General features: G+C 55.3%; 2 protein-coding genes and 2 non-coding genes across 8 annotated transcripts in view; all 4 read left to right on the forward strand.

Moving 5' to 3' along the window:
• Nucleotides 1–6,624, forward strand: part of CCNT1 (cyclin T1) — a 9,556-nt gene extending 2,932 nt beyond the window's left edge. Inside the window, exons 5-9 of the mRNA XM_005532045.3 lie at nucleotides 935–997; nucleotides 1,584–1,629; nucleotides 4,072–4,235; nucleotides 4,556–4,626; nucleotides 4,949–6,624. Of these exons, the coding sequence (XP_005532102.1) occupies nucleotides 935–997; nucleotides 1,584–1,629; nucleotides 4,072–4,235; nucleotides 4,556–4,626; nucleotides 4,949–6,328 (1,724 nt within the window). The 3' untranslated portion in view covers nucleotides 6,329–6,624. The remainder of the gene's footprint in view (nucleotides 1–934; nucleotides 998–1,583; nucleotides 1,630–4,071; nucleotides 4,236–4,555; nucleotides 4,627–4,948) is intronic.
• Nucleotides 6,625–7,829: 1,205 nt separating this feature from the next.
• On the forward strand, nucleotides 7,830–23,707 carry KANSL2 (KAT8 regulatory NSL complex subunit 2). 5 transcript variants are annotated; one of them, XM_014260645.2, is made up of 11 exons: nucleotides 7,896–7,922; nucleotides 8,522–8,669; nucleotides 8,764–9,021; nucleotides 11,537–11,715; nucleotides 12,587–12,701; nucleotides 14,281–14,444; nucleotides 15,860–16,026; nucleotides 16,883–16,979; nucleotides 20,362–20,615; nucleotides 22,411–22,596; nucleotides 23,247–23,707. In XM_014260645.2, exons 3-11 carry the CDS (start codon nucleotides 8,771–8,773, stop codon nucleotides 23,364–23,366), a joined length of 1,533 nt encoding a protein of 510 aa, XP_014116120.1. In that variant the 5' UTR covers nucleotides 7,896–7,922; nucleotides 8,522–8,669; nucleotides 8,764–8,770; the 3' UTR covers nucleotides 23,367–23,707. The 5 variants fall into 5 exon arrangements, with proteins under 5 accessions (XP_014116121.1, XP_014116120.1, XP_014116119.1 ...); XM_014260644.2 differs by having other exon boundaries at nucleotides 7,905–7,922; nucleotides 8,466–8,669; XM_014260646.2 differs by lacking the exon at nucleotides 8,522–8,669 and having other exon boundaries at nucleotides 7,830–7,922.
• LOC148182357 (small nucleolar RNA SNORA2/SNORA34 family) lies at nucleotides 17,055–17,182 on the forward strand. Its single transcript, XR_015774784.1, has one exon. It is a non-coding gene; the product is annotated as a small nucleolar RNA SNORA2/SNORA34 family (small nucleolar RNA).
• Nucleotides 23,069–23,196, forward strand: LOC148182358 (small nucleolar RNA SNORA2/SNORA34 family). The gene has a single exon (XR_015774785.1). It is a non-coding gene; the product is annotated as a small nucleolar RNA SNORA2/SNORA34 family (small nucleolar RNA).
• Nucleotides 23,708–23,989: the final 282 nt, after the last annotated feature.

Genomic DNA, 23,989 nt, shown 5'->3' on the forward strand with positions numbered 1-23,989 from the left:
TAATGCTCCAGTTCTGTTGCAGGAAGCAGTTTGTACTGAGAGATGTCTTAAAAAATGGGTTAAAAGTGAATATTTTAATCAAATAATTAAATGGGGGAAAAATCACCAGAACTCAACAAACCAGGAACAGTTTCTGGGTGTTTTTGGAAGTAGGAGTCTCCACATAGGGCTGTGGCTGGTGGAGCTGGTCCCCTGTTTCTTTATCAAATGTACTGTTAAAAGTTCTGTTCACTAACAAATGTTCTGTTTCAGAGGCAGTTTGTAGGTAGATTTTCCCTCCAAAAGAGCAGGATTTGTTATTCCTGACTGGATTCAGAGCAGACACCCCGTGTCCCTCCTTCAGTAGAGGCAGAGGTGTCATGGACCACAAGCCTGTGGCTAAACCAAGCCCAGTTCTGCAACTGCTCAGTTCTCCAGAGGCCTTTTTAAACATCCCAGTTCTCCCAGAACATTCTGCAGATCTGCTGTGCACATGGACCAATTGGAATTCTTTTTTCCCCTTTCAAACATAACTCCCAAACTGAGGAGGAAGCGGGAGCGAGGATTAAACTCAGTTGTCCTCAATGCTTTAGGCCCATTCAAAGGGAAAACAATCTGCTTCCTCTCAGCTTTTTGGGTGAGAGAAATTCCTTGGAGCAGATGCCATTGTCTTCGCCTTCCTCCCAGCTGCTTCAAGAGGCTTTGTCCTGCTATTTTTAAAATCCTTAATAGTTGTTTTGTTTCCAGTGAGGCCTTTCAGAAGCTGGGAGGTCTGGCAGCACCAGAGACCGTCTGGGTTTGTAGCTGGAGAACTTGAGGCTTCTGGATACAGGAAAAACGGGCTCCTCTATTCCTGCCTGGCTCCAAGCAGGGCTGTAGGAGGGAAGGGGTGCAGGAAACACGGACCCAAGGCTGTGCTGCTGGTTCTGATGGTCCTTTGTCTGTGTCCTTGCAGGGTTTGAGATCACTATTGACCATCCTCACACCCATGTGGTGAAGTGCACCCAGCTTGTCCGAGGTGAGAGGGAATTGGGAGGAAGATAAGGGGGAGTGTCCAGCTGGGATTGCTCCAGAGCTTCCCAGAACCCTGGGATGAGTTGGTTTGGGAGGGAAAGGACAACTTCCACTTGCCCAAGTTGTTCCAACCTGGCCTGGGACACTTTTAGGGATGGGGCAGCCACAGCTTCTCTGGAAAATCAGGGCCATCCTCACAGGGAGGAATATCCCGTCTTAATCTCACCTTTTCCAGGTGAAAAACCATTCCCCCTTGACTCCAGGTCCCATCCAGAGTCCCACTTCAGCTCTCTTGGAACCTGAAAGGCCACAACAGGGTCACCCCAGAGCCTTCTCCAGGCTGAACAATCCCAATTCTCCCAGCTTTTCCTCCCAGGAGAGCTGATCCATCCCTCTGATTCTCAAAACAGCAGCAGTTTTAGATGGTTCTGGCTCTTCTGAACCACACAAAGCTCTCAGTGAACAGCAGTTCCCTAAATCCTTGTGGCTGTGACCTGCTGGTCAATCTGTGGGTGGCCCATGGTCCTTGCACTAAAATATGATAATATGAAAATAACACCTGCTTTTTTCCTTTTTTTTTTTTCTTGCAGCCAGCAAGGACTTGGCACAAACTTCATATTTCATGGCTACAAACAGGTTATTATTCTATAATTTTATAATTGATTGATAATTTATCTGCTGCCTGTGGCCCCAAGGGCATCGCTCAGTCTGGAAGCAACTGGGAATCCTGCAGGAAGAGCCTTAAGAAAGGGTTCCAGCCAGTTTTCCTGCCAGCTGCTGGGTAAAATGAGCTGGAAAATAAGGTAGATAGGATACTCAGGAGCTTTACTGCTTATTTGATGAGAATTTAGTTGAGAAATTTAAAAAAAAAAACCAAACAAACCAAAGAGATGGAGGGGAAATTAATATATAAATTTTTCCTTGCTTATTCCTGGGTGTTGGAGAGTTTTCACTCAATAAGGTGCTGTGGAAATTGTCCATAAATATGGTTTGTACCTTAAAAAAGGCTGATTTGGGGCATAAATGAAGAAAATCAACCCCAAGTTTTTTGTTTTGCCCCTAAGTTTCCCTTGGAAAGAAAAATAAGCCCTAAGTTCTTAGTTTGGCTTGTTTTGTTGTTAAATTTTCTCTGGAAATGAAAAATCAGCCCCAGATTCTTTCTCTGATTTGGTTTGTCCCTAAATTTTCACTGCCAGCCTGATGCCAGCACTTTTGTTGGGATTATTTTTGAAGTTAATTTCCTGGATTATCAGCTTCAGACAAACCATGGAGTTAATGATTGGAAAAGACAAAATCGTGGACGTGGAAAACACCGAGTTTTTGGGAAATGAAGGAGGGAGAAGTGGTTTTAGGTGCCAGGTGAAGCTGCAGGGCTAGAGACGCCTCCAAGCCCTGACTGGGAATGTCTGGGCATGTGGTTTCCCTTTTCCACCTGGGAGGTGTTCCCTGCTCACCTTCACTGTTTGTTGAAGGTGTTTCAGGCTCCAAAGGGCGCCCCGTGGATTTCCGGCCTGAGGAATGTGGTGTTGGTGATGTTTGGGTAAACAAAGCCCTGAAACCTGTTTTATCCCTGCAGCAAGAATTTCAAAGCCGTGGGATTAGGAGTTAAGGCTGTAATTGAGGGAAATCCAGGCAGAAAGTGTGAAGAAGAGCCTCAGTTTTGCTTGAGAGAGCAAGTTCTGGGATGAGCTGGATTTATCCTTGTGTTCCCTTTGGTTTCATTCTGGCATCGTTCTGGGGCTTTTTGTTGTCCTCGAGTTTGCTCTGCCAAGGCTCTGATTTTCCTGGGTTTGACTTCTCTGGATAAACCCAGTGTCCACAAAACTTGAGGATTTTTTGCTGTAGATGCCAAACTTCAGCCTCTCCACTTTTTACTGATGAAAAAATGTTGAATGGGGTGGTGAGGAGATGGTGCCGTGTGGGGGCTCGGTGGCAGAATTCCCAAAGGGCCCATTCAGGACCCACATTCAAATCCCACACTCAGGACTTGCTTCTGTGTTCCCTTAAGCTCTGGTGTTCCTGTAGGATCCTCATAGTCCCTCAGTTCTCCTGGTCCTGGTGCTGCCCACGCTTCCCAGCACTCATGGCCACGTGGAAAATCAATTTATTAATAAAAATACTTGATAGGTTACCTGGCTCAGGTTCTCCTGAGTGACTACAACATAAAGTGTCTTCCTAAAAATCCCCTGGGAGTGACCAGACCCTTGCTAAAGCTGAAAAAGGCAGGTTTGCTCCTTGAATGCCATCCAGGAGTTGTGCTTGGAAGTTTCTCCCCAGAGCAGAGGTGGGGCTGGCAGGTGACCCCAGGACTGACTTTCGTCCCTGGACATCCAAATTTTCCGTAGCAAAACAGGGATGAACAAGGAAACTGGTGAAGGAAATCCCAACTTCCCTGTAGCGAAACAGGGATGAACAAGGAAACCAGTGAAGGAGATCCCAAATTTCCTGTAGCAAACCAAGAATGAACAGAGATTGAGGAAATCCCAACTTCCCTGTAGCGAAACAGGGATGAGCAAAAAACCGTACAAATTTCTCTTCAAGAGCAGAGGTGGGGCTGGTCCCCAGTGACTTCCTCCCTTGAAGGGGAATCCCAAATTTCCTGCATCAAAACAGGGATAAACAGGGAAATTGGTGGAGGAGATTCCAAATTTCCTGTAGTAAAACGAGGATGAGTTTCTGCTCAGAGCAGAGGCTGGCAGGTGACCTCAGCACTGATTTTCCTCCTTTGGAGGAGAACCCAAATTCCCTGTAGCAAGCCAGGGATGAGTTTCTCCTCAGAGCACAGGTGGGGCTGGCAGGTCCCCAGTGACTTTCCCTCTCAGAGAAGCTCCCAAATTACCTCTATAAAAGCTGTGAACAAAATCTGGTGGTGGAAAACCCAAATCCCCCGTAGCAAAGCAGGCCCGAACAAGCGAAGCGGTCGCAAAGCCCCGCTGTGCTGGAGCAGGATGGAGCTGGCTGTGCCCGAGGGTCGTTCTGGGAAGGTCCAGAGGGCCACGTTCCCCCCATGTCCCGCGTGGATCTGCAGCTCAGGCGTGGGAGTTGATGGCTTTTTGTTTTCTCTCCCGGTGACGTCAGCCTGCACCTGACCACCTTCAGCCTGCAGTACACCCCGCCCGTTGTGGCCTGCGTCTGTATCCACCTGGCCTGTAAGTGGTCCAACTGGGAGATCCCAGTCTCCACGGACGGGAAGCACTGGTGGGAATACGTTGATGGCACTGTAACTCTGGAGCTCTTAGATGGTAAGTTTGGGAGCGAGGTTTTTTTCCCCTGCAAAAAAAGGCTCTTAAATTATTTTGGCATCGCTAGTCCTGGGTCTGATGTTCCAACACCACCTCACGGGCTCCAGGAGTTCAGGGCTTGCTGAGGTTTTCCAGGGCAGCAGCAGCTTCTGTAGCACCACAGAGAAATGAGTTTGAATGGGTCAGTGATTCCAGTTGTCAGAATTCCCCTCCTGGCACAGCTCCATCCCACCAGTAGCTCCATCTGTCAGATGAGGGGGTTGTACTGATGGACTGGGGCTGCTCTGACCCTCCCGCCTGGGTTTGTGTCTCCTCTGTAGAACTGACTCATGAATTCCTGCAAATCCTCGAGAAAACTCCCAGCCGACTGAAACGGATCCGGAACTGGCGGGTAAGGACCTTGGACACGGGCTGTGATTCCTTTGGGAATCACAGTGCAGGACAGCAAGGGAGGGAGTTGTGTGTGGAATTGGGATGCTGTGGTGCTTGTGGTGCTCAGGTTTGTCTGTTGTGAATTAACTTGTAGAGAACTTTGGTTTTCCAGCTGCATTAGCAGCCCTGCTTCCAGGGGTTGGGAATTTTCCCAGAGGGAGGGATGGAAGCAAAGTGGATCTGTCTTTAAAGAAGATCTTGCACTGTCCTGGTGAGCTGCTTGGATTAAACCAGCTCCAGCGACACCCCGAGTAAAGACACGCCGATTTGTTTAATTCCAGGCCTCTCAAGCAGCCAGGAAATCCAAGACTGACGACCACGGCGACGACGAGAGCCTGTCAGAGCAGACAATCCTCAACATGATCTCCAGGAACAACAGCTCGGACATGAACATCGCTGGGCTCATGAGCATGTCCACATCCTCCACCGCCGGAGCGGGGCCGGCGCTCCCCGCCGCAGCCGACTCCCCCGGGGAGCCGAGCGCTGCGGATCCATCCCAGGCGGATCACTGGCATCCCCCGGCCAAGCTGGATATCCACAGGACTAGCGAGAGCACGTCGGCTGCTGAGCACCCGCAGCAGGATGGTGCTGCCTACCCCAAGCAGAGCACCAAGAACGCACCCTCGGCCAAGGTGTCCCTCAAGGAATACCGGGCCAAGCACGCCGAGGAACTGGCGGCACAGAAGCGGCAGCTGGAAAACATGGAAGCAAACGTGCGCTCCCAGTACGCCTACGCCGCACAGAACCTCCTGGTGCAGCAGCAGCGGGAGAGGGAAGGGCAGCAGGACAGCAACCCTTCCCCAATCGTCCTGAAAATCCCCATCGCGGGGCCAGAGAACCCCGAGCGCCCGCCCGGCGCCGACAAGGGTGACAAGGCTCTCAAGATGAGGATCCCGGCGGTGGCGGGAGGCGCGGAGAGGCCGATCCCCTCCAAGCAGGAGGAGATCAAGATGCGGATTAAGGTGCCGGGTCCCGGAGACAGACACGGCTCCGCTGATGAGAGCGGCGGGAAGAGCCGGGAGTACAAAGAGAAGCACAAGGGGCACTCGTCCAACCACCACCACCACCACCACAACCACCACTCGCACAAACACTTGCACGCCCAGCTCGGCGCCGGCCCCAGCACCGCGGCCAAGCGCCCGGGGGACTCCAAACACAGCGCCCAAGCCGGTGCCGCTGCCACCCCCCACAAGGGCTACGGGCCTCTCGCCCCTACCCGCAAAAGACCCCTGCCCGAGGAGCCCCCGGCCATGCCCCACGAGCACCAGCCCAAGGTGGGCAAAGTCTCCAAAGGCCCCGGAGTGCCGTTCCCATACGCCCACCTCCCTGGGGCTGCCCACCTGCCTGGGCACAGCTCGGATTTATCCCAGCCCAGCAAAGCCCGGAGTGGCCACAAATCGGACAAGGGGCCTTCGGGGGCCAACGGGCACAACGTCAGCCAGGCCAGTGACTATCAGGACACGGTGAACATGCTGCACTCGCTGCTGAGCGCGCAGGGCATGCAGCCCACCCAGCCCCCCGCCTTCGAATTCCACCACTCGTTCGAGCTCCTGAACCCCCGGGCTTCCAGCAGCTCCAGAGCTGCCACCAACACGGACAAGCCCCGACCGCCCCCCCTGCCCTCGGAACCGCCTCCCCCGCTGCCTCCCCTCCCCAAATAACCCCATTTTTACTACTGAGTCCAGAGCCCAAGCCCAAACCTGCGGGGCTTTTCTAAGGGCTTTTTGATCTCCACTGCCTCACGAAGAACTTATTTTATTATAATATAACTTTTATTATTGATATTTAGTTGTTAAAGCTGTGAAAGGATAAGGAACCCTTTCTCTATTCCTCCCTTTCCCCCATAGGCTCCCAGTTAGTGTTGGGCTTTGACCCCCCCTCTGGGGAACATGGGGGATATTTAAAATATGTCACAGAAAATTTAAGATGTTTTACAAATAATTTAAGCATTAACTTATATCTTAGTGGTTTGGTTCCTTTTAATTCCGAGGGGCTGTGGAAGATCCCGGGGGGCTTTTGGGGAGGTACCACTCGAGATGTTGATGTTCAAGAGGTTTTGGGGGGATGGAGGGATTTGGGGGGCTGAGGGAATCCCAGGTGATGGGAGCTGTTCTCCCTCACATGGGTCCTGTTTTCTTGCCCCTGCACCTGTTCTGGTTTGGGATCTGGTCTCCATTCCTTGCTCCTGCAGATCCTGGGATTTCCGCTGGAAACCCTTGGAGCGTGGGGGATCTTGAGGGGACACGTTGCCAGTGGGATGTGGGATGAGAAAGTTCCAGGCTGGTCCTGTAGGCACCATGCCCAGGGCAGCTCTTTAGGGAATCACATTGGCACTTGGCTGTTCCCAGCTTAGCTGGAAGCAGCTTCTGGAACCTCAGCCCAGTGCCTGACTGGGCAAACCTGCCATGGTTTGGGTTGAATATTTGGGAAGGCCCTATTTCCTTTCTTCTTAGGCTTGACTTTTCTGACCTTCAATAAATGGGTGGTCTCTGGATGGTTTTGGGAAACTCTTGTTCCACGTCGAGCTTGTTTTTGGGAGGAATTGCTGCTGCCAAACCTCCTCCAAGGATGTGGGGACAGATTTGGTCCAGTTTTGGGACCAATTCGTAGATTTCAGGTTCTGGGCAAGGCCCATCCCTTGTTTCCCTTTCCTTCTGGAGCCCCTCTTGGAGGCAGCTCTTCCCGGGATGTCGAGGCTCTGCCCTTCCCTGTGGGGAGCAGTGTCGGTTCGTGTCTGCCTCAAAACCGGGAGGGGACCGAGTGATGCTAGGGGGGCTCATGGTGGTGCCCTGGGACGAAGCCGGCCCTACCTCGAGCGTCTCCTCACCCAGAGCCAAAGCCCCCGCCCAGTACCGGCTCTCTTCCTCCGGGTTTCGGGGCCGGGAATTCTATCCCTCCAATCCCCGGGACTCGCCCCCACCTCAAGTGCCCTGTTCCGGGACCCCCCCACTCCGGGTCGGGTTCCAGGGCCCCCTCCCCGCGGTGTCCTGGCCCGGAGCCCTCGCCCTTCCCCTGCCCCCGGTCCTGGCCCGGGAACCCGCCCCGCTCCCGCCGCGCCCACGTGCCGCGTTCCCGCCGTGCTGCCCCCACGTGACCTCAAGAGGGCGTGGTCGCTCCCAGCGTGAGTGACTGCGGGCTCAGCCAGTTGCGCGCGGGAACGCCCCCACGCTCGCCGCTGATTGGCTGGCGGGCGGGCCAGTGAGGTGGCGGGGCGGGCACACGGCGCGGCAGCGCGGAGGCCGCGGCGGCAGAGAGGTAAGATGGCGGCGGCGGCGCTTGCTTGCAATGGGGCCCGGTTTGCTCCTTATCGCGGCGCCCGAGTGCTTCTCCAGGGCTCCTCCATCCTGAACCGTCCCGGAGGCGGCTTTCCTCCCGCTCTCCGCTCCGGCAGCGCTGACTGGGAGCCCCTCAGGGGCGCCCCTCACGCCCGCCGCCCGCAGACAAAATGGCGGCGCAGGGGCGGCGGGAGGGCGCATGCGCGGGAGCGCGGCGGCAGAGCACGTGCGCGGGCGGGGGGCGCCGGGAGAGGGGCTGGGATGGACCGGGATAGAGGTCGGGACAGACCGGGATGGGCACCGGGAGAGGGGCTGGGATGGACCGGGATGGGCACCGAGAGGGGGGCTGGGATGGACCGGGATGGGCACCGGGAGAGGGGCTGGGATGGACCGGGATAGAGGTCGGGACAGACCGGGATGGGCACCGGGAGAAGGGCTGGGATGGACCGGGATGGGCACCAGAAAAGACCGGGATAGACGGTGGCTGAGGCTGGATAGTCAGTGGGGATGTGCCGGTATGGAGGCGTGGATGGACACCGGTAGCGGGGCAGGACGAGTCACCGGGATACGTCGGGATAGAGGCGATAGGCACTGGGAACACCGAGGAGATGCACTGGAGGTGCACTGGGAGAAGAGGATCCCCCACAGATTTCTGCAGGGCTAAAAGTTCCCTCGGACATTATTGGGAATTACCTCCATAGAAGAAGCCTCGTTTTCTGCTGAAGGGGTCAGGCTTTTATTCAACTTCTTTCCCGCTGCTACTTTTTATTTTATCAGCATTTTATTCCATTCCCTTTCCTTGCTCTGCATCCCTTCTGCAGCGTGGGTATGAACAGGATCCGGATTCACGTGTTGCCGACGAGCCGAGGCCGCCTGACCCCGGTGCCACGGCCGCAGGAGCCCTTGGGCTGTGCCTTCGCCCCCCGGCCCTGCTCCCAGCCCCGCCTGGAAGGGCAGGAATTCTGCATCAAGCACATCCTCGAGGACAGGAATGCTCCCTTCAAACAGTGCAGCTACGTGTCCACAAAGAACGGGAAGCGTTGTCCCAACGCCGCTCCCAAGCCCGAGAAGAAGGATGGGTGAGTGGCTCTGCCTCCTGGTTTTCCAGTCCCAAACTATGGAATTAAAACAGGCAGGGGGAGGTTTTTCTCTTTGTCTTCCATGTTGAAGGAACAGCTGGAGCTGTGTCAAGGGAGGTTTTATACTGGATTTTGGGAAAAGGTTCTTCTCCCAGTTCAGCACTTGAGCAGCTCCTCAGGGCAGTGGTCACATCCACAACCCTGCCAGAGCCCAAGGAGTGTTTGGATAATGCACCCAGGAACATGGTGGGATTTTGGGATGTCCTGTTCAAGGCCAGGAGATGGACTTGGCGATCCTTGTGGGTCCCTTTCAGGATATTCCATGATTCTTCTCTTTCAGCTGCTGCATTTGGGTTACCTCTGAGAACATCTTCATTTTTTCAAAATGTTTTTAAGCTGGAGAAAGACTCCATGGAGTTAATTTGGGACTGTGAGCTGTGCCCTGGCCCAGCAGAAGGTGGCTGCAGTGCTCCAGGCCCTGCACTGGATCCCTCCCTCATCCCAGCACATCCCACTGCCTGTGCCAGGGGATAATCCCCAGAGCAGCCACTCACATCCCTGTGGAGCTTTGACCTGCTTGTGCTGCTGCTTCCCTCAGGCTGTTAAAATGCTGGAGTGTTGGGGATGGAAGGGATGGAAGAATTGTGGTTGACAGAGCACAGATTCCTCACAGGAGCGTTGCTTTCAGGGATTTACTGGGATGTGGACAGGGATTGTCTCCACACTGGTCCCTGTGCCATAAAATGTGGGGAAGGCAGAGTCCAGTGAGAACGTTTAGAAGCAGAAGAGCTCAGAAACTCACCCACCTCACTGGCTTTAACTGAAAGCTCTTCTCACTCCCTGCTGCCTGAGGTGATGCTCCCACTGGTGGGTGGGCTCTCAGCATTCCCAGGCTGGACCTGCATCCAGCTCCCTATGAGAGATTCCAGGTGCCAGGAATCTTTTGCCTTGGCCAATTCCCTTCTGCCCTGCTCAGGTGAAACCTTGCATCCAGAGCTGCTTCCAGCCCTGCCCCCAGCACAGGAAAAACATGGAGCAGTTGGAGTGAGTTCAGAGAGGCACCAAGATGAGCAAAGGCATGGAACAGCTCTCCTAGAAGGAAAAGCTGAGAGAATTAGAATTATCCTGGAGAAGAGAAGCTCAGATTTGACCTAATTGTGACCTAAAAGTGCTTGAAGGGGTTGCAGGAAGTTGGATAAGCTATTTACAACGGGTGGAGTGCCAGGACAAGAGGGAATGGCTTCCCACTGCCAGAGGCAGGGTTAGATGGGATATTTGGAATAAATTTCTCCCTGTGAGGTTGGGGAGGCCCTTGCACAGGTTGCCCAGAGAGGCTGTGGCTGCCCCTGGGTCCCTGGAAGTGTCCAGGGCTGGGTTGGACGGGGCTTGGAGCAACCTGGGATAGTGGAAATTGTCCCTGCCCATGGCAGGGGTGGACCTGGATGATCTTTACATTCCCTCCCAATCCAAAGCATGCTGGGATTCTGTGGAAATGCAGGAATGCAGAAGGTTTGGGAGCTGTTGCAGGGTTGGTGGCTGCTCCTCTGGAATGGCTGTGTGCATTTCAATCCCTTGAGGGGCCTCTTCAAAAGAGGATTTTCCCCCCACACCCCCATTTTGTCTCGCATGAGGAAAACAGGAAGATTTTAATCCCCAGATTATTGTGGCATCATCATCCTGCATTTCAGCCAACACGCTTGAAAGCCTGAGGAATGCACTGAGGCCAGACCAAAGGCCGGGGATCCATGGGAGCTGCTGGTGTGAGGGAGGCGTCCCTGAGTGTTTGGATGCTCCTGAGATTGCCGAGCAGTGCTGTTGGAGGCAAAGCTGGGAATTGCTTTGGGGTTTGGTGATGGAGGAGGGATTCCAGCAGCAGGAGCCAGGAGAGCAAGGCGGGGTCAGGCTGGGAGGGAGCTCAGATCAGCTTTTAGGTTCTTCCTGAAAGAAGAACTGCCAGCACTGCCCAAACCCAGCCCAGCCCTGGGGGCTCAGCTCTGCCCTGCAGAGCCCTCCCAGCTCAGGGCACTGCCCAGGGGAAGCTCTGGCTCTGCAGGCTCTGATGGGAATGTCAGAGCAACCCTGAGGAGGCTGGAAAAGCGACACTGATGCTGCCTGTAAAGGACCCTGTGCTGATTTCTGTCACTGCCTGGTTAAGTGTTGGAGTCTGGCATACAGAGTGTGTGCCCTTGTTTCTGATACTTAACTCTAAGATGCAGAAAAACACTGAATTTCATATAATATGAAATTCATGAACGTGTTTTCATGGTGAGACATGAAAACAACTGTTAAAGTTAGATACAAAAAGCTAAAAGTGTGTGTAGATTAGAGAGCTTTCTTAATTCACTGGGTGAAAAAGTTAGTTTAGAAAGCAGAAGAAAAGAAAGAAGACAAGATGGAGGATTTAGGGTGTTGTCTCTTATCCCTTCTTCTTTCTTCTTCATGTTCTTCAACCCAAATTATTGTCCAGTTCCTTTCCTGGCTGCGGGTTGTGCTGAGGCTGTGCTTTGTCCCGCAGCACGTCGTTCTGTGCGGAACACGCCCGACGGAACGCGCTGGCGCTCCAGGCTCAGCTGAAGAAATCCAACCCCGGGCCCGTGGGTGAGACCCTCCTGTGCCAGCTGAGCTCCTACGCCCGCGCTGAGCTGGGCTCCCAGAGCACGGAGAGCAGCCGGAGCGAGGCCAGCCGCATCCTGGGTAAGGCTTGGACCTGATGCCTTAGGATTTCAGCATTTATATTTTTCAATCCCTGGACTGCATTAGTGCATAACTCTAAATAAACTCCTATGTGAAGCGTTCGCTGCTGTGTTCACATTTGGGATGGACAGAACAATCCCTCTAGGCCTGAAACTCAAGGACACCCTCCAGCCTCGGGCCCCAAAAAGTGTAAACAAAAGTGAATTGGTGGGGAGTGAACTGGGGGAATGTGACTTCATTACTTGGAGTTTTAATTGGAGGATTAACCCTTGAGATGTAAATGGACCAAAGTTAGATCTGTGTGAAAAACTCGTGCCCAGCATCCATCCTGGGTGTAGCCTCTGGGAGAGTTTTGACAGCCCAAGTTGTATCTATTGAAGGCCTTTAATAAATACCCACTTTATTCTCTTAACCTTGTCTAGCCTCTGCTCCAGGCAGCCACTCCAAGGCATCAAACCCAAAGGCAGCAATATCCCTTCAGTCCAGTGGGAAAAAGACCCCGTGGTCTGGGAGTGAAAGCTGGGGTTTTGTGAAGCCTGGTGTGTCTCACCTGCAGAGAAATCACACCACCAGACCCAAATCCTGCAGCTTTAGCATGGAAGTGTTAGTAGGGCTGCTAAATAGCACCACTGGAATTCCGTGGTTAATGGGAAGGCTGAAGCATCATTCCCAGTGTGTTCTGGCTGTTCCAAGCTGGGAGGTTTCCTGTTGTTTCCTGCTCCATGTCCCTCACTCAGAGTTTTGGGGTGGAGAATTGCCTCTTGGCGTGAGGCAGAGCCGGCTCAGCTCCATGGGGCTGAGCTCCAGAGTGTCCCTGGCCGTGCTGGGCTGTGGGACAGTGTGCTGTGACTCTCGGTGCCGTGTCTTGCAGACGAGGACAGCTGGAGTGACTGCGAGCAGGACCCTGTCACCGTGGAGCAGACATGGCGTGGGGACCCTGACAGTGAGGCCGACAGCATCGACAGCGACCAGGAGGATCCCCTCAAGTAGGTTGGGGAGTTAAATCCATGTTACATTTTGGGGGGGCTCATTGGGTTACATTTCAGCCTGGAAAAAAGGCTCAGGGGGAACCTTCTGGATCTCCACAACTCCCTGAGGAAAGGCTGCAGCCAAGTGGGGGTCAGGCTCTGCTCTCAGGAAACAAGGGACAGGACAAGGGGAAACAGCCTCAATCTGTGCCAGGAGAGGTTCAGGTTGGACATCAGGAGGAACTTCTTCGTGGAAAGAGTTGTCAAGCATTGGAACTGCCCAGGAAGGTGGTGCAGTCCCTATCCCAGGAAAGCTTTTCCAGCCTCTGGGATTCCATGGTGGCTGCTGACTGCCACACACACATTCCATGTTCTGGGCTTGCCTGTGGCCCTGGGCACAGTGGTTGTGTTAAAAACATGACGATATCTGGGGTTTTTCATGGATTTGTGCCCACGTGGTTTGTTGGCTGTGGATACTCTCAGGTCCTGGAGCTGGGGTTTTCTGGCAAGCACTTGCTGCTGATCCTCTTCCAGAGTGTAATGGATCACACAGCAGCTTCTCTGGGTGCTCCCATCTCTTCAAAAAAGCCTGAAACTGAGTATTTCAGCTCATCATTTGTTGATGGTGTAACCCAGAGTGTTCCCAATAACATCAGTGTTGTTTGTGGGGGGGAACAGCCCAGAGGGACCTTCACATAATAATAATCTTGAGAGAGCCCCACAGATTCAGAGAATCAAACCTTGAGAGTCTCCCAAATCCTTTGGGGCATCAGCTCTGAGGCACCCCCAAACCCTTTGGAAGAATTATCCCGAGAGGCTTCCCCAGGCTTTGGGGGTTCAGCCTTGAGGGACCCCCACACCCTTCAGGAGAACAGCCCATGGGACCCCTCCATGTCATGTGGGGTCTAGCCCTGGAGGACCTCCACACCTTTTGTGGCAACTACCCCGAGGGATCCCCACACCCTGAGGGGGATAAACCCCAAGGGACCCCCCACTCCCTGAGGGGGATAAGCCCTGAGGGATCCCCACATCCTGAGAGGGATAAGCCCTGAGGGATCCCCACATCCTGAGGGGGATAAGCCCTGAGGGATCCCCACATCCTGAGGGGGATAAACCCCAAGGGACCCCCACATCATGAGGGGGATAAGCCCTGAGGGATCCCCACATCCTGAGGGGGATAAGCCCTGAGGGATCCCCACACCCTGAGGGGGATAAGCCCTGAGGGATCCCCACATCATGAGGGGGATAAGCCCTGAGGGATCCCCACATCCTGAGGGGGATAAGCCCTGAGGGATCCCCACATCCTGAGGGGGATAAGCCCTGAGGGACCCCCACATCCTGAGGGGGATAAGCCCTGAGGGACCCCCACATCCTGAGGGGGATAAGCCCTGAGGGATCCCCACACCTTTAGGGGTTCAGCCTTGAGAGACCTCCACACCCTTTGGGGGTTCATTCCTGAGAGACCCCCAGGCTCTTCAGTGGCAAAAAACCCCACGGGATCCCTTCAGGGATCAGCCCTGAGGGGCCCCCACACCCTTTGGGGGGGTTTAGTCGTGAGGGTCCCTCCCAAACAGCCCCTGTTGTGTGGGTTTTGCAGGCATGCTGGTGTGTACACGGCTGAGGAGGTGGCTCTGATCATGCGGGAGAAGCTGATCCGGCTCCAGTCCCTCTACATCGACCAGTTCAAGCGGCTCCAGCACCTGCTGAAGGAGAAGAAGCGCCGCTTCCTGCACAGCAGGAAGGGAGAGCATGAGGCCATCGGTGAGCTCAGAGCTCCTGCCCGAGGGTGTGCACTGAAATCTGCTAAAATGGGGAGGTTTGGGCCTTTCTAGAGGCAGATTTCAGAGCAGGGTAAGGGGAGGTTTCCACACTCAGAGGAGGTGTTTAAGGGGCTGGGGAAGTGGCTGGTGCACAAGGAGAAGGTTCTGGAGAGCTGAGGGAGCTGGGGAGGGGCTGAGCCTGGAGAAAAGGGATCTCAGGTGGGACCATCTCACTCTCTGTAACTCCCTGATGGGAGGGTGCAGCCAGGTGGGGATCAGGATCTGCTCCCACGGACAGTGAGACAAGAGGGAATGACCTCAAACTGTGCCAGGGGAGGTTTGGGCTGGACATTTCTCTATGGAAAAGGTTGTCAGGCATTGGAACTGCCCAGGGACGTGCTGGAATCCCCGTCCCTGGAGGTGTTCAAGGAACAGCTGGACATTGCACTCAGTGCTCTGGTCTGGTTGACAAGGTAGGATCAGTCACAGGTTGGACTCTGATCCTGGAGAGCTCTTCCAGAGTGATTCCGTGATTCTGTGCTGGTCCTGTGCCCAGAGATCCGTATCGCTGAAGTTCCAGTGCATTTCTTTTGCTCTTCAGAGCTTGCAGTGTTGGCAGGAAATGAGCTATAATGTTAATTCTGAGACAAAAGTGCTTATTTTGTACTGGGATTTCCTGTTTTTTTGCTTTTACGAACAAAAAATATTCATCCTTAAGGCCCTTGGTGTGTGGACAGGAGTTGATTCCAGTAACACCAGTGCTGCTGTACTGGTTTATTCCTCTTTAGCAGGGATGCAGCTTTCCCTCTGCCTCTGCTGGCATTCTCCCTGTGCAGAATATGCTCTTGGAAGCAGGAATTCCCAGTTCAACAGAGGCAAAACCGAGTTGTGTAACTGATCCCAAGTATTGCAGAGCAAAGGACTCTTTTTTTTCCAGCGTCATCCTTTAATAGCTCATCCTGGAAAACGCCATAATTCAGCTCAGGCTCGAGTAAAAATAACCAGGAGTTTCGTACATACCAATTTTGCAGAACTCTTTTTAGCAAACGAGTCAGAGAAAAGCAGATCCTGAGCACTGCCCTGTAATTACACCAGGAATGCTGGCGGGAAGCTTCCAGAACTCGCACAGGAGTGACCTGGAATTTGACAAGTTTCTATTCTGCTGCTGAAATCACAATGGACGGGAGTGGCTGAATTTAAAGGAGGTTTTAAAAATACTCTGTGGGCCCAAGTGTTCCTGGTGCGTGTGAAGAGGTCAGGATAAATTTTGGGATGGAGCCTGCACTGCCAAAGCTGCTCTTCTGTTGGTCCAGTGGATGGAGCCCTCAGAGCCCTTGATGGCTGATCTGGCCCCTTGATGCCAAAAAAAACCGGGCAGGTGGGTGGAGATTCTTGACTCTTCCTTTATTCCTGCAGGAAGCAGCCTCCTGACAGGGCCAGAGGGGCTGATGGCCAAGGAGAGGGAGAATCTGAAGCGGCTCAAGTGCCTGCGGCGTTACCGGCAGCGCTACGGGGTGGAGGCTCTGCTGCACCGGCAGCTCCGCGAGAGAAGGGTCCTGGCCACCGATGGTGCGGCCCAGCAGGTCCGTGGGGACATCCTGGATGGGTCTCTTGTGTCTTCCCCTGGCAGATGTAACACCCTTCCTGCAGGGACAGCCCTGGCTGACACCCTCCTGCGTTTGGAGAAGCTCCTGGGTTTGTTGAGGCTCGTGGGAGCTCTTGGGTTTATGGGAGCTCCTGGATCTGTGATGATAGCTTGTGTGTCTGCAGGAGCTCTCGGCTCTGTGGGAGCTCTTGCTGACCACACCTCGGATGCTGGGGTCAGGATTGGGCTCCTTGCAGCAAGAAAGACATTGAGGGTTGAGTCCAGAGAAGGGAATGGAGCTGGGGAAGGGACTGGAGCACAGGAAAGGTCTGGAAAACTCCTGAGGAGATGAGGGAGCTGGGGGGGCTCAGCCTGGAGAAAAGGGAGCTCAGGGTGTTTGGAAGCTTGAGGATTTTTGGGAGCTCCTGGGTCTTTAGGAGCTCATGGGTTGTGGAAGCTTGTGGGTTTGTCAAGGCTCTCAGGTTTTTGGGAGCTCTGTGGTCTGTGGGAGCTCCTGGGTCTGAGTCCATTCCATTGCCTAAAGGAAACTATAAAAAGAGCGAGAGAGAGTTTTAAATAAGCAGGCAGTGACAGGACAAGAGGGAATGGTTTTAAACTAAGAGATGAGAGGTTTGGGTGGGATATTGGGAACAAATTCCCCCGTGTGAGGGTGGGCAGGCCCTGGCACAGGGTGCCCAGAGAAGCTGTGGCCGCCCCAGCCCTGGAAGTGCCCAAGGCCAGGCTGGATGGGGCTTGGGAGCAGCCTGGGCTAGTGGAAGGTGTCCCTGCCCATGGGAGCAGGAGCTTAAGGAGCTTTCCAGTCTCTCTTACCCCAAACCATTCCGTGATTTCAGGCACACACCACCCGCTCCAGCCAGCGCTGCTTGGCCTTTGTTGATGATGTCCGATGCTCCAACCCGTCCCTCCCGATGACCCGGCACTGCCTCACACGTATCCTTTCATCCTGGCACTCCTCCTCAGTGTTTGCCAGCAGTTTGCCCCGTGGCTGTGCCTCTTTTCCCCTCTCTGGCCCTGAATCAAGGCCATCGGTTTGCTGTAGCCGTTGGTTTCAAGCAGGAGCCCAGAGGAAACGTCTCCCTGTCTGTTGGTGCTCCCGTCCCGTGGAACTGCCAATTCGTGTGGGAGCAACAAAGGGCTGGGCTGGTCCCAGGGGTGGCTCTGCTGTGTCCACAGCATCCAAACAGGGTGAACACTTCACCTGGAAGCAGAGAAACCTGTGAGGGATGTGCATGGATTCCCTCCAGGGATGGGGATTCCACCGCCTCCCTGAGCTGCCCTTCCAGTGTCTGAGCACCCTTTCCATGGAAGAAATTCCTCCTGATGAGTTCAGAAATTCCTGAACCTCCCCTGACAAAGCTTGAAGCTCTTCCTTCTTGTCCTGTCCCTTGTTCCCTGGGAGCAGAGCCTAGTCCCCACCTGAGGACACGTACACCAGAGCACGGCCTTGGGGATTTTTGGAGGATCTGGAGGGGTGGTTCTGAGCCCTTTTGGAGCTGCTATGGGCCAGCTCGGTCTCTGTGACCCTTCAAAAGGTTCTCGTGTGTGTGTGTGTGAAAAGCCTTGAGCTGTTCCACCTCCCAAATCAGCCTCAGCTATTGGAGAGCTGGCAATGAAAGTTCCACTGGGATCCCCCAGCTCAGGGATGATCCCAGTATGGGATCACAGATCCCCCAGCTCAGGGATGATCCCCAGTATGGGATCACAGATCCCCCAGCTCAGGGATGATCCCCAGTATGGGATCACAGATCCCCCAGCTCAGGGATGATCCCCAGTATGGGATCACAGATCCCCCAGCTCAGGGATGATCCCAGTATGGGATCATGGATCCCCCAGCTCAGGGATGATCCCCAGTATGGGATCACAGATCCCCCAGCTCAGGGATGATCCCAGTATGGGATCACAGATCCCCCAGCTCAGGGATGATCCCCAGTATGGGATCATGGATCCCCCAGCTCAGGGATGATCCCAGTATGGGATCACAGATCCCCCAGCTCAGGGATGATCCCCAGTATGGGATCATGGATCCCTCAGCTCAGGGATGATCCCCAGTATGGGATCACAGATCCCCCAGCTCAGGGATGATCCCAGTATGGGATCATGGATCCCCCAGCTCAGGGATGATCCCAGTATGGGATCACAGATCCCCCAGCTCAGGGATGATCCCCAGTATGGGATCATGGATCCCCCAGCTCAGGGATGATCCCAGTATGGGATCACAGATCCCCCAGCTCAGGGATGATCCCAGTATGGGATCATGGATCCCCCAGCTCAGGGATGATCCCAGTATGGGATCACAGATCCCCCAGTTCAGGGATGATCCCCAGTATGGGATCATGGATCCCCCAGCTCAGGGATGATCCCAGTATGGGATCATGGACCCCAGCATTGCCCTGGGTGCATCTGCTCCATCCACTCTCTTGGGGGTGGGAGTGAGTGAACGTGTCCAGGTTTGGATCAGGCTGGAGCTGCAGGAGGGAGCAGTGGGGTGAGTCGGGACAAGATCTGGTGCTGGGTCCCAGGGCTGGGTGAGGAGGAGTTTCTGGATCTGTGGGAGGTGCTGGGTTTGTGTGAGCTCTTGGGTTTATCTGAGTTCCTGGGTCTGTGGGAATTCCTGGGTCTGTGGGAGCTCCTGGGTCTGCAGGAGATTTTGAGTTTTTGGGAGCTCTTGGGTCTTGAGGAGCTGTCAGATTCCTTGTGAGATTCTGGATTTCTGAGAGCCCCTGGGTTTGTTTTGTCCGTGGAGTTATCAGACTCCCCCAGCCCTGTGCAGGGAGCAGGAGCTGGAAGCTGCCTTTGTTTCTCTCTAACCACCACAGCCCTCAAAATAAAGACAGGAGAAATCCCATAAAACAGCCGGAGAAGCTGCTGTTGGCAGCTGGCGCTCCCGGGAGGGAGGGGAAGAGCTGGGTCTGGCGGGAGCTCTCAGCTGACTCTCTCTGACAAAAACAAGCTTTTCCTCGGGCAGCTGATAACATCTGATAACATCTGCGGCTTTTCGGGAGGCTCTTGGGCTCTGTTTGCTTCCAGGAGCTGGATTGTTTGTGACAGGGCACTAAAGGGATGGGGAAAAGCTGGGAGGCTCCAGATGGAGCCTGGGATTTTTGTCCTCTTGGCAGTCTGTGCTTTTGGCTACCAGTAAGGTCGGTGCTGGAGCTGGGAGTTGCTCCAGGAGATGAAAATCTGCCTTTCCCACCCCCTGTTCCCTCACCACATCTTCCCTTGGGTGTCCCAGGTCCTTCTCTGTTGGGCTGGGCTCTGACATTGCTGCCAGCCCAGATTATGGCTCCCCACAGCCTGCTGGGAAGTGGATTCCTGAGAAATCCTTGGAGTAGGGAGGAGAGGAGGAAAGGGTGAATCCCAAACCTGGACAGCTTAAGAAACTGGCTTAAACTTGGTGTTTTTTCCCAGTTTTATGTGGGTTTGGGATTCTTTTCCCCCCTCCCACAGTGGTGTGTGTGAGGAAATTGCAGTTGGGATGATCCTGGTTGGAAGGGGATGGAAGAGGAGAGAGGTGGGAGGAAGAGGAGAAAGGGGTTGGAAGAAGAGGCTGGAAGAAGTGAATGGGGGTTGAAAAAGAGGAAGGGGAAGAAAAGAAAGAGATTGAAAGAGGAGGAAAAGAAGGAATGGAATCAGAAGAGGAGGATGGGATCAGAATGTGGCTTGGAAGAAGAGGATGGGTGTGGGAAGAGGAGGAAGGAGTGGGAAGAGGAGGAAAGGGTTGGAAGTTGATGGGTTCAGAGCAGGCTGGGTTTTGATGTGTAGCTCCTCTCCTGGATCGCTCTACAAGTGTGATGCAATTGAAGCAGAGTTTCTGTTTGGGATTAAAGGCAGGAAATCCCATTTACACCTCTGGCAGGAACAGGTTTTCCATTGGGAAGGAAAATGCAGTGGGAAGATAGAAATACCATAACTAAACTCCTGGCTGTGGAAAAGGCATTGTGTGTGCTGGGATCTCCCTGCCTGTGGGGCTGGAGCTGATCGTTTTCTATGGATGTCTGCAAACAAAAGTTAATCCTGCGCCTTTGTGACATCCTGCTGAGTATCTGTGAGCGGTTTCCAGGGATCCAGCCACATCTCCCAGCCCCCACCGGGGGGTTTGTGGCTGTTGTCCCAGTTTTCCATCATGGAAATTATGTCACCCACATCCCTGGGCAGTTGGGGTGCTGCTCTAGGCTCTGGATTCCTGATCTGGGAGAAACTGGGGTGGGTTTAACACCGTTTGTGGGGGAATTGGGAGAGTTTCTCAGCATTTATCCCTCTGGATGTGTCTCCGGCTGTACCTCTGCTGCTTTCCTTGACCTCCTCTTGCCAGATATCTGCCAGGATACAAACCAGACGCTGTTCAAGCCATGCCAGGGCTCGGAGGAAGTTCCCTGCAACAAGCCCGTGCCTGTGAGCCTGTCAGAGGAGCCGTGCTGCCCCCTGCACCTCCGCCTGCCCCCCCAGATGTACGTCCCAGAGCAGGTCCTGGCTGTCCCCCAGGAGCTGGGAGCTGCTCCCACGGATCTGTACCTGAGCGCAGCCGAGCTCCAGCCCACAGAGAGTTTGCCCTTGGAATTCAGCGATGTAAGTGGGAAATCTGCCCCTGTGCCCACCTGAGAGCTCACCTGGAATGCTGGATGGAATGGAATTCCTATCCAAGTCTGGGAAGCTCAGCACAGGAAGAGCTGCTGGAGCCACGGAGATGTTCCGAGGGCTGGAACAGCTCTGGAGCCAGGCTGGGAGTGCTGGGGATGTCCAGCCTGGAGAAGAGAAGGATCCAGGGATGCCTTAGAGCCCCTTCCAGTGGCTGTAGAGAGCTGGAAATGGTCTTGGGAGAGGGGATGGAGTGCTAGGACAAAAGGGGGAATGGCTTCCCACTGCCAGAGTCAGGGCTAGATGGGATATTTGGAAGGAATTCCTGCAAGGTTGGGGGGCCCAGAGAGGCTGTGGCTGCCCCTGGGTCCCTGGAAGTGTCCAGGGCTGGGTTGGACGGGGCTTGGAGCAACCTGGGATAGTGGAAATTGTCCCTGCCCATGGCAGGGGTGGACCTGGATGATCTTTACATTCCCTCCCAATCCAAAGCATGCTGGGATTCTGTGGAAATGCAGGAATGCAGAAGGTTTGGGAGCTGTTGCAGGGTTGGTGGCTGCTCCTCTGGAATGGCTGTGTGCATTTCAATCCCTTGAGGGGCCTCTTCAAAAGAGGATTTTCCCCCCACACCCCCATTTTGTCTCGCATGAGGAAAACAGGAAGATTTTAATCCCCAGATTATTGTGGCATCATCATCCTGCATTTCAGCCAACACGCTTGAAAGCCTGAGGAATGCACTGAGGCCAGACCAAAGGCCGGGGATCCATGGGAGCTGCTGGTGTGAGGGAGGCGTCCCTGAGTGTTTGGATGCTCCTGAGATTGCCGAGCAGTGCTGTTGGAGGCAAAGCTGGGAATTGCTTTGGGGTTTGGTGATGGAGGAGGGATTCCAGCAGCAGGAGCCAGGAGAGCAAGGCGGGGTCAGGCTGGGAGGGAGCTCAGATCAGATCCCAGCCCCTTCCTGTGCAAACAGGAGGTAGATTTTTTGGGTTAGAAAGGAAAAATGGGATTGTTTCCCTCATCCTGTCCCTTGAGAGGGTTCTGAGCTCCCTCTGGAGCGCTGTGGGTTCACGGAAGCTGCCGGGGGCATCTGTGTTGTGTCTCACGTCGTGCCAGGCTGGGGAAGCGCCACTCGTGAGTCACAGGAATCTCGCCCTCGTGTCAAACCCCCTTTGGAGCCAAAACAAATCCCAGCCTCTCCTGAATCCCAGCCTCTCTCCTCGGCAGGGAGGGCAGATGGAGGAGTCCTCAGAGCCTGTCCATCCCCATCTGTGGTGTCAGGGCAAACGGAGGAGGTGTGACATCCTAGGAGAGGGTGGGGATGTTCCAGGTGTCGCCTGGAATGTGTGTGATGTCCTGGAGAGCAGGGATTGCTCCAGGTGTCCCCTGGAATGTGTGTGATGTCCTGGAGAGCAGGGATTGCTCCAGGTGTCCCCTGGAATGTGTGTGATGTCCTGGAGAGCAGGGATTGCTCCAGGGGTCCCCAGAAGGGTGTGATTGGACCCTGTCAAAGCCATTCCAGGTGCTGGAGGGACACTTTGGGGACAGCACGTCATGCTGGGCTCCAGGTGTCCCACACCTTGTCCTCAGCAGTGCCAGCTGGGATCATGGCATTCCAGGAGGAGTAGGGGGTTCCTGGGGTGTGTTCCTGCCTGATGGCCAGGTGTCCCACTGGCATGGTGCCCACTCCTCCTCCTCCTCCCAGCCTTTCTCCTCCCTTTCCTGCTGCTCCAGAGGACTGGAGTCTCCTCAGACCCCTCCTGATGAGCCGCTCTGCTGTTTCCCCTGCCAGGACCTGGACGTGGTGGGTGATGGGATGCAGTGCCCCCCATCCCCTCTGCTCTTTGACCCTTCTGTGACCCTCGATCCGTCCCTGCGGGACATGGCCGAGGCTCCCATCGACATCCTGGCACTGGAGGAGCCGGACAGGGGCAGCTCCTCTGCCCCACTGCTCCCTGTGGCCGAGGGGCCTGCGCAGGTACGGCCGGGTGGGACTGCCCCCCCCCCGGGGTGGGCTTTTCCCAGCAGGAGACCCCCCCTTTTCCACCAGGCCACACATCATCTCCAGAGCTCGGGTGTGCCCCGGGTCTGGATGGCATTAGGAGTGCCGGGGTGGGGGTGGCAGCCCCCGAGGTGGCTCTGTGGGTGGCTCAGAACCACCCTTGTCCTGGGAATGTCTGGGACACGGGGGATGTCTGGCCAAGGGGGTTGCCTGCTGTTGGAATGTCTTCATCCCAGCTGGGGTTTTTTAGGGGAGTTGTTTCCCAGGCCAGGAGTTTTCCTTTCTTCCTTGGAGTCTTTTCACTGGAATAACTGAAATTTGCCTCTGTCGTCCTGCCTGGAGCCAGGGGCTTCTGTGGGGTGTCCCCACAGGGACAGGTGATGTCACCCATCCCCCTGTCACGCCTCCTGGGGTAAAAGCCATGTTTTGGGGTGGGGAGGGCACAGCCCAGGCTCTGACTGAAGACCCCCAGTTTGCTGTAGCTGTTGGTTTCAAGCAGGAGCCCAGAGGAAATGTCTCCCGGTCTGTTGGTGCTCCCATCTGATGGAGCAGCCAATTCGTGTGGGAGCGACACTGTCCCAGGCTGTCCCACCACAGCCAACACCCCATCCCTGTCCTGTCCCCAGCAGAGTCACCTCCCGTTCCAGCCGGGGCCCCGGGATGAGCAGCAGCCGGAGGGAACGGGCTCCGCCCCGGCCCGGGGAGCAGCTGCCAACGGGAGCCTGGAGCCGGGGGCCGTGAGCTGAGCCCGGCAGCACCGGGGTCTCCTCACCCGGGGAACCTTCAGCGTGTGGGATCTGGGGGGACCGAGCTGCTGGAGACCCCTCCATGGCCAGCATGAGCTGCAGCTCTGGCTCCTGCACCGATTCCTGGAGCCACAGAGAGCCCTGAAACCCCGGGATGGGATCTCCAGACCCTCCCGTCCGCTGTGGGGATGGAGCAGCCACAGAGGACAGGGCAGGGGAATCACTCAACTTCTGGGATCCTTTACCGTGCCCTGGGGGGAGCGATGTGGCCCTGGGATGTTTTGGGGGGACAGAGGTTCCGTCCCACGGGGTCCCCCACAATAAAGTGTTGGAGGTGGGTGCTCGGTGTCCCTGTGTCGTGTGGATGAGCCCCGGAGGGTTGGGGTGTCCGGGGGTGCCCCGGGCGGGGCTCGGTGCCCTCCCGGGCAGGGGGGACCCTGCTGCTGCCAGACCGCGACTCCTGCTACCGGGGCCGCCCTTTGGGGGTCCCCCCTTATTTCGGTCTCCGCCGCCGTGCCGGGTGGGGGGGGGGGGGGCACACCCGGGGGGGTCCGTGGGGTGCGGATGGTGCCGCTCCCATCCCGGGGCAGCCGCGATCGCTGCTCGGTACCGGTTCCCGGGGG

Source organism: Pseudopodoces humilis, chromosome 32 (assembly GCF_049639895.1).
Source record: "Pseudopodoces humilis isolate 2021_Gansu_Grassland_sample_001 chromosome 32, ASM4963989v1, whole genome shotgun sequence".
In the NCBI taxonomy this organism is placed as follows: Eukaryota; Metazoa; Chordata; class Aves; order Passeriformes; family Paridae; genus Pseudopodoces; species Pseudopodoces humilis.

Coding starts and splice junctions, on each gene's coding strand:
- KANSL2 (XM_014260646.2), top strand. CDS start 8,771: ATGAACAGGATCCGGATTCACGTGTTGCCGACGAGCCGAGGCCGCCTG. Junction 12,702..14,280: donor GACCAGGAGGATCCCCTCAA/GTAGGTTGGGGA, acceptor TGGGTTTTGCAG/GCATGCTGGTGTGTACACGG. Junction 14,445..15,859: donor GGGAGAGCATGAGGCCATCG/GTGAGCTCAGAG, acceptor TTATTCCTGCAG/GAAGCAGCCTCCTGACAGGG.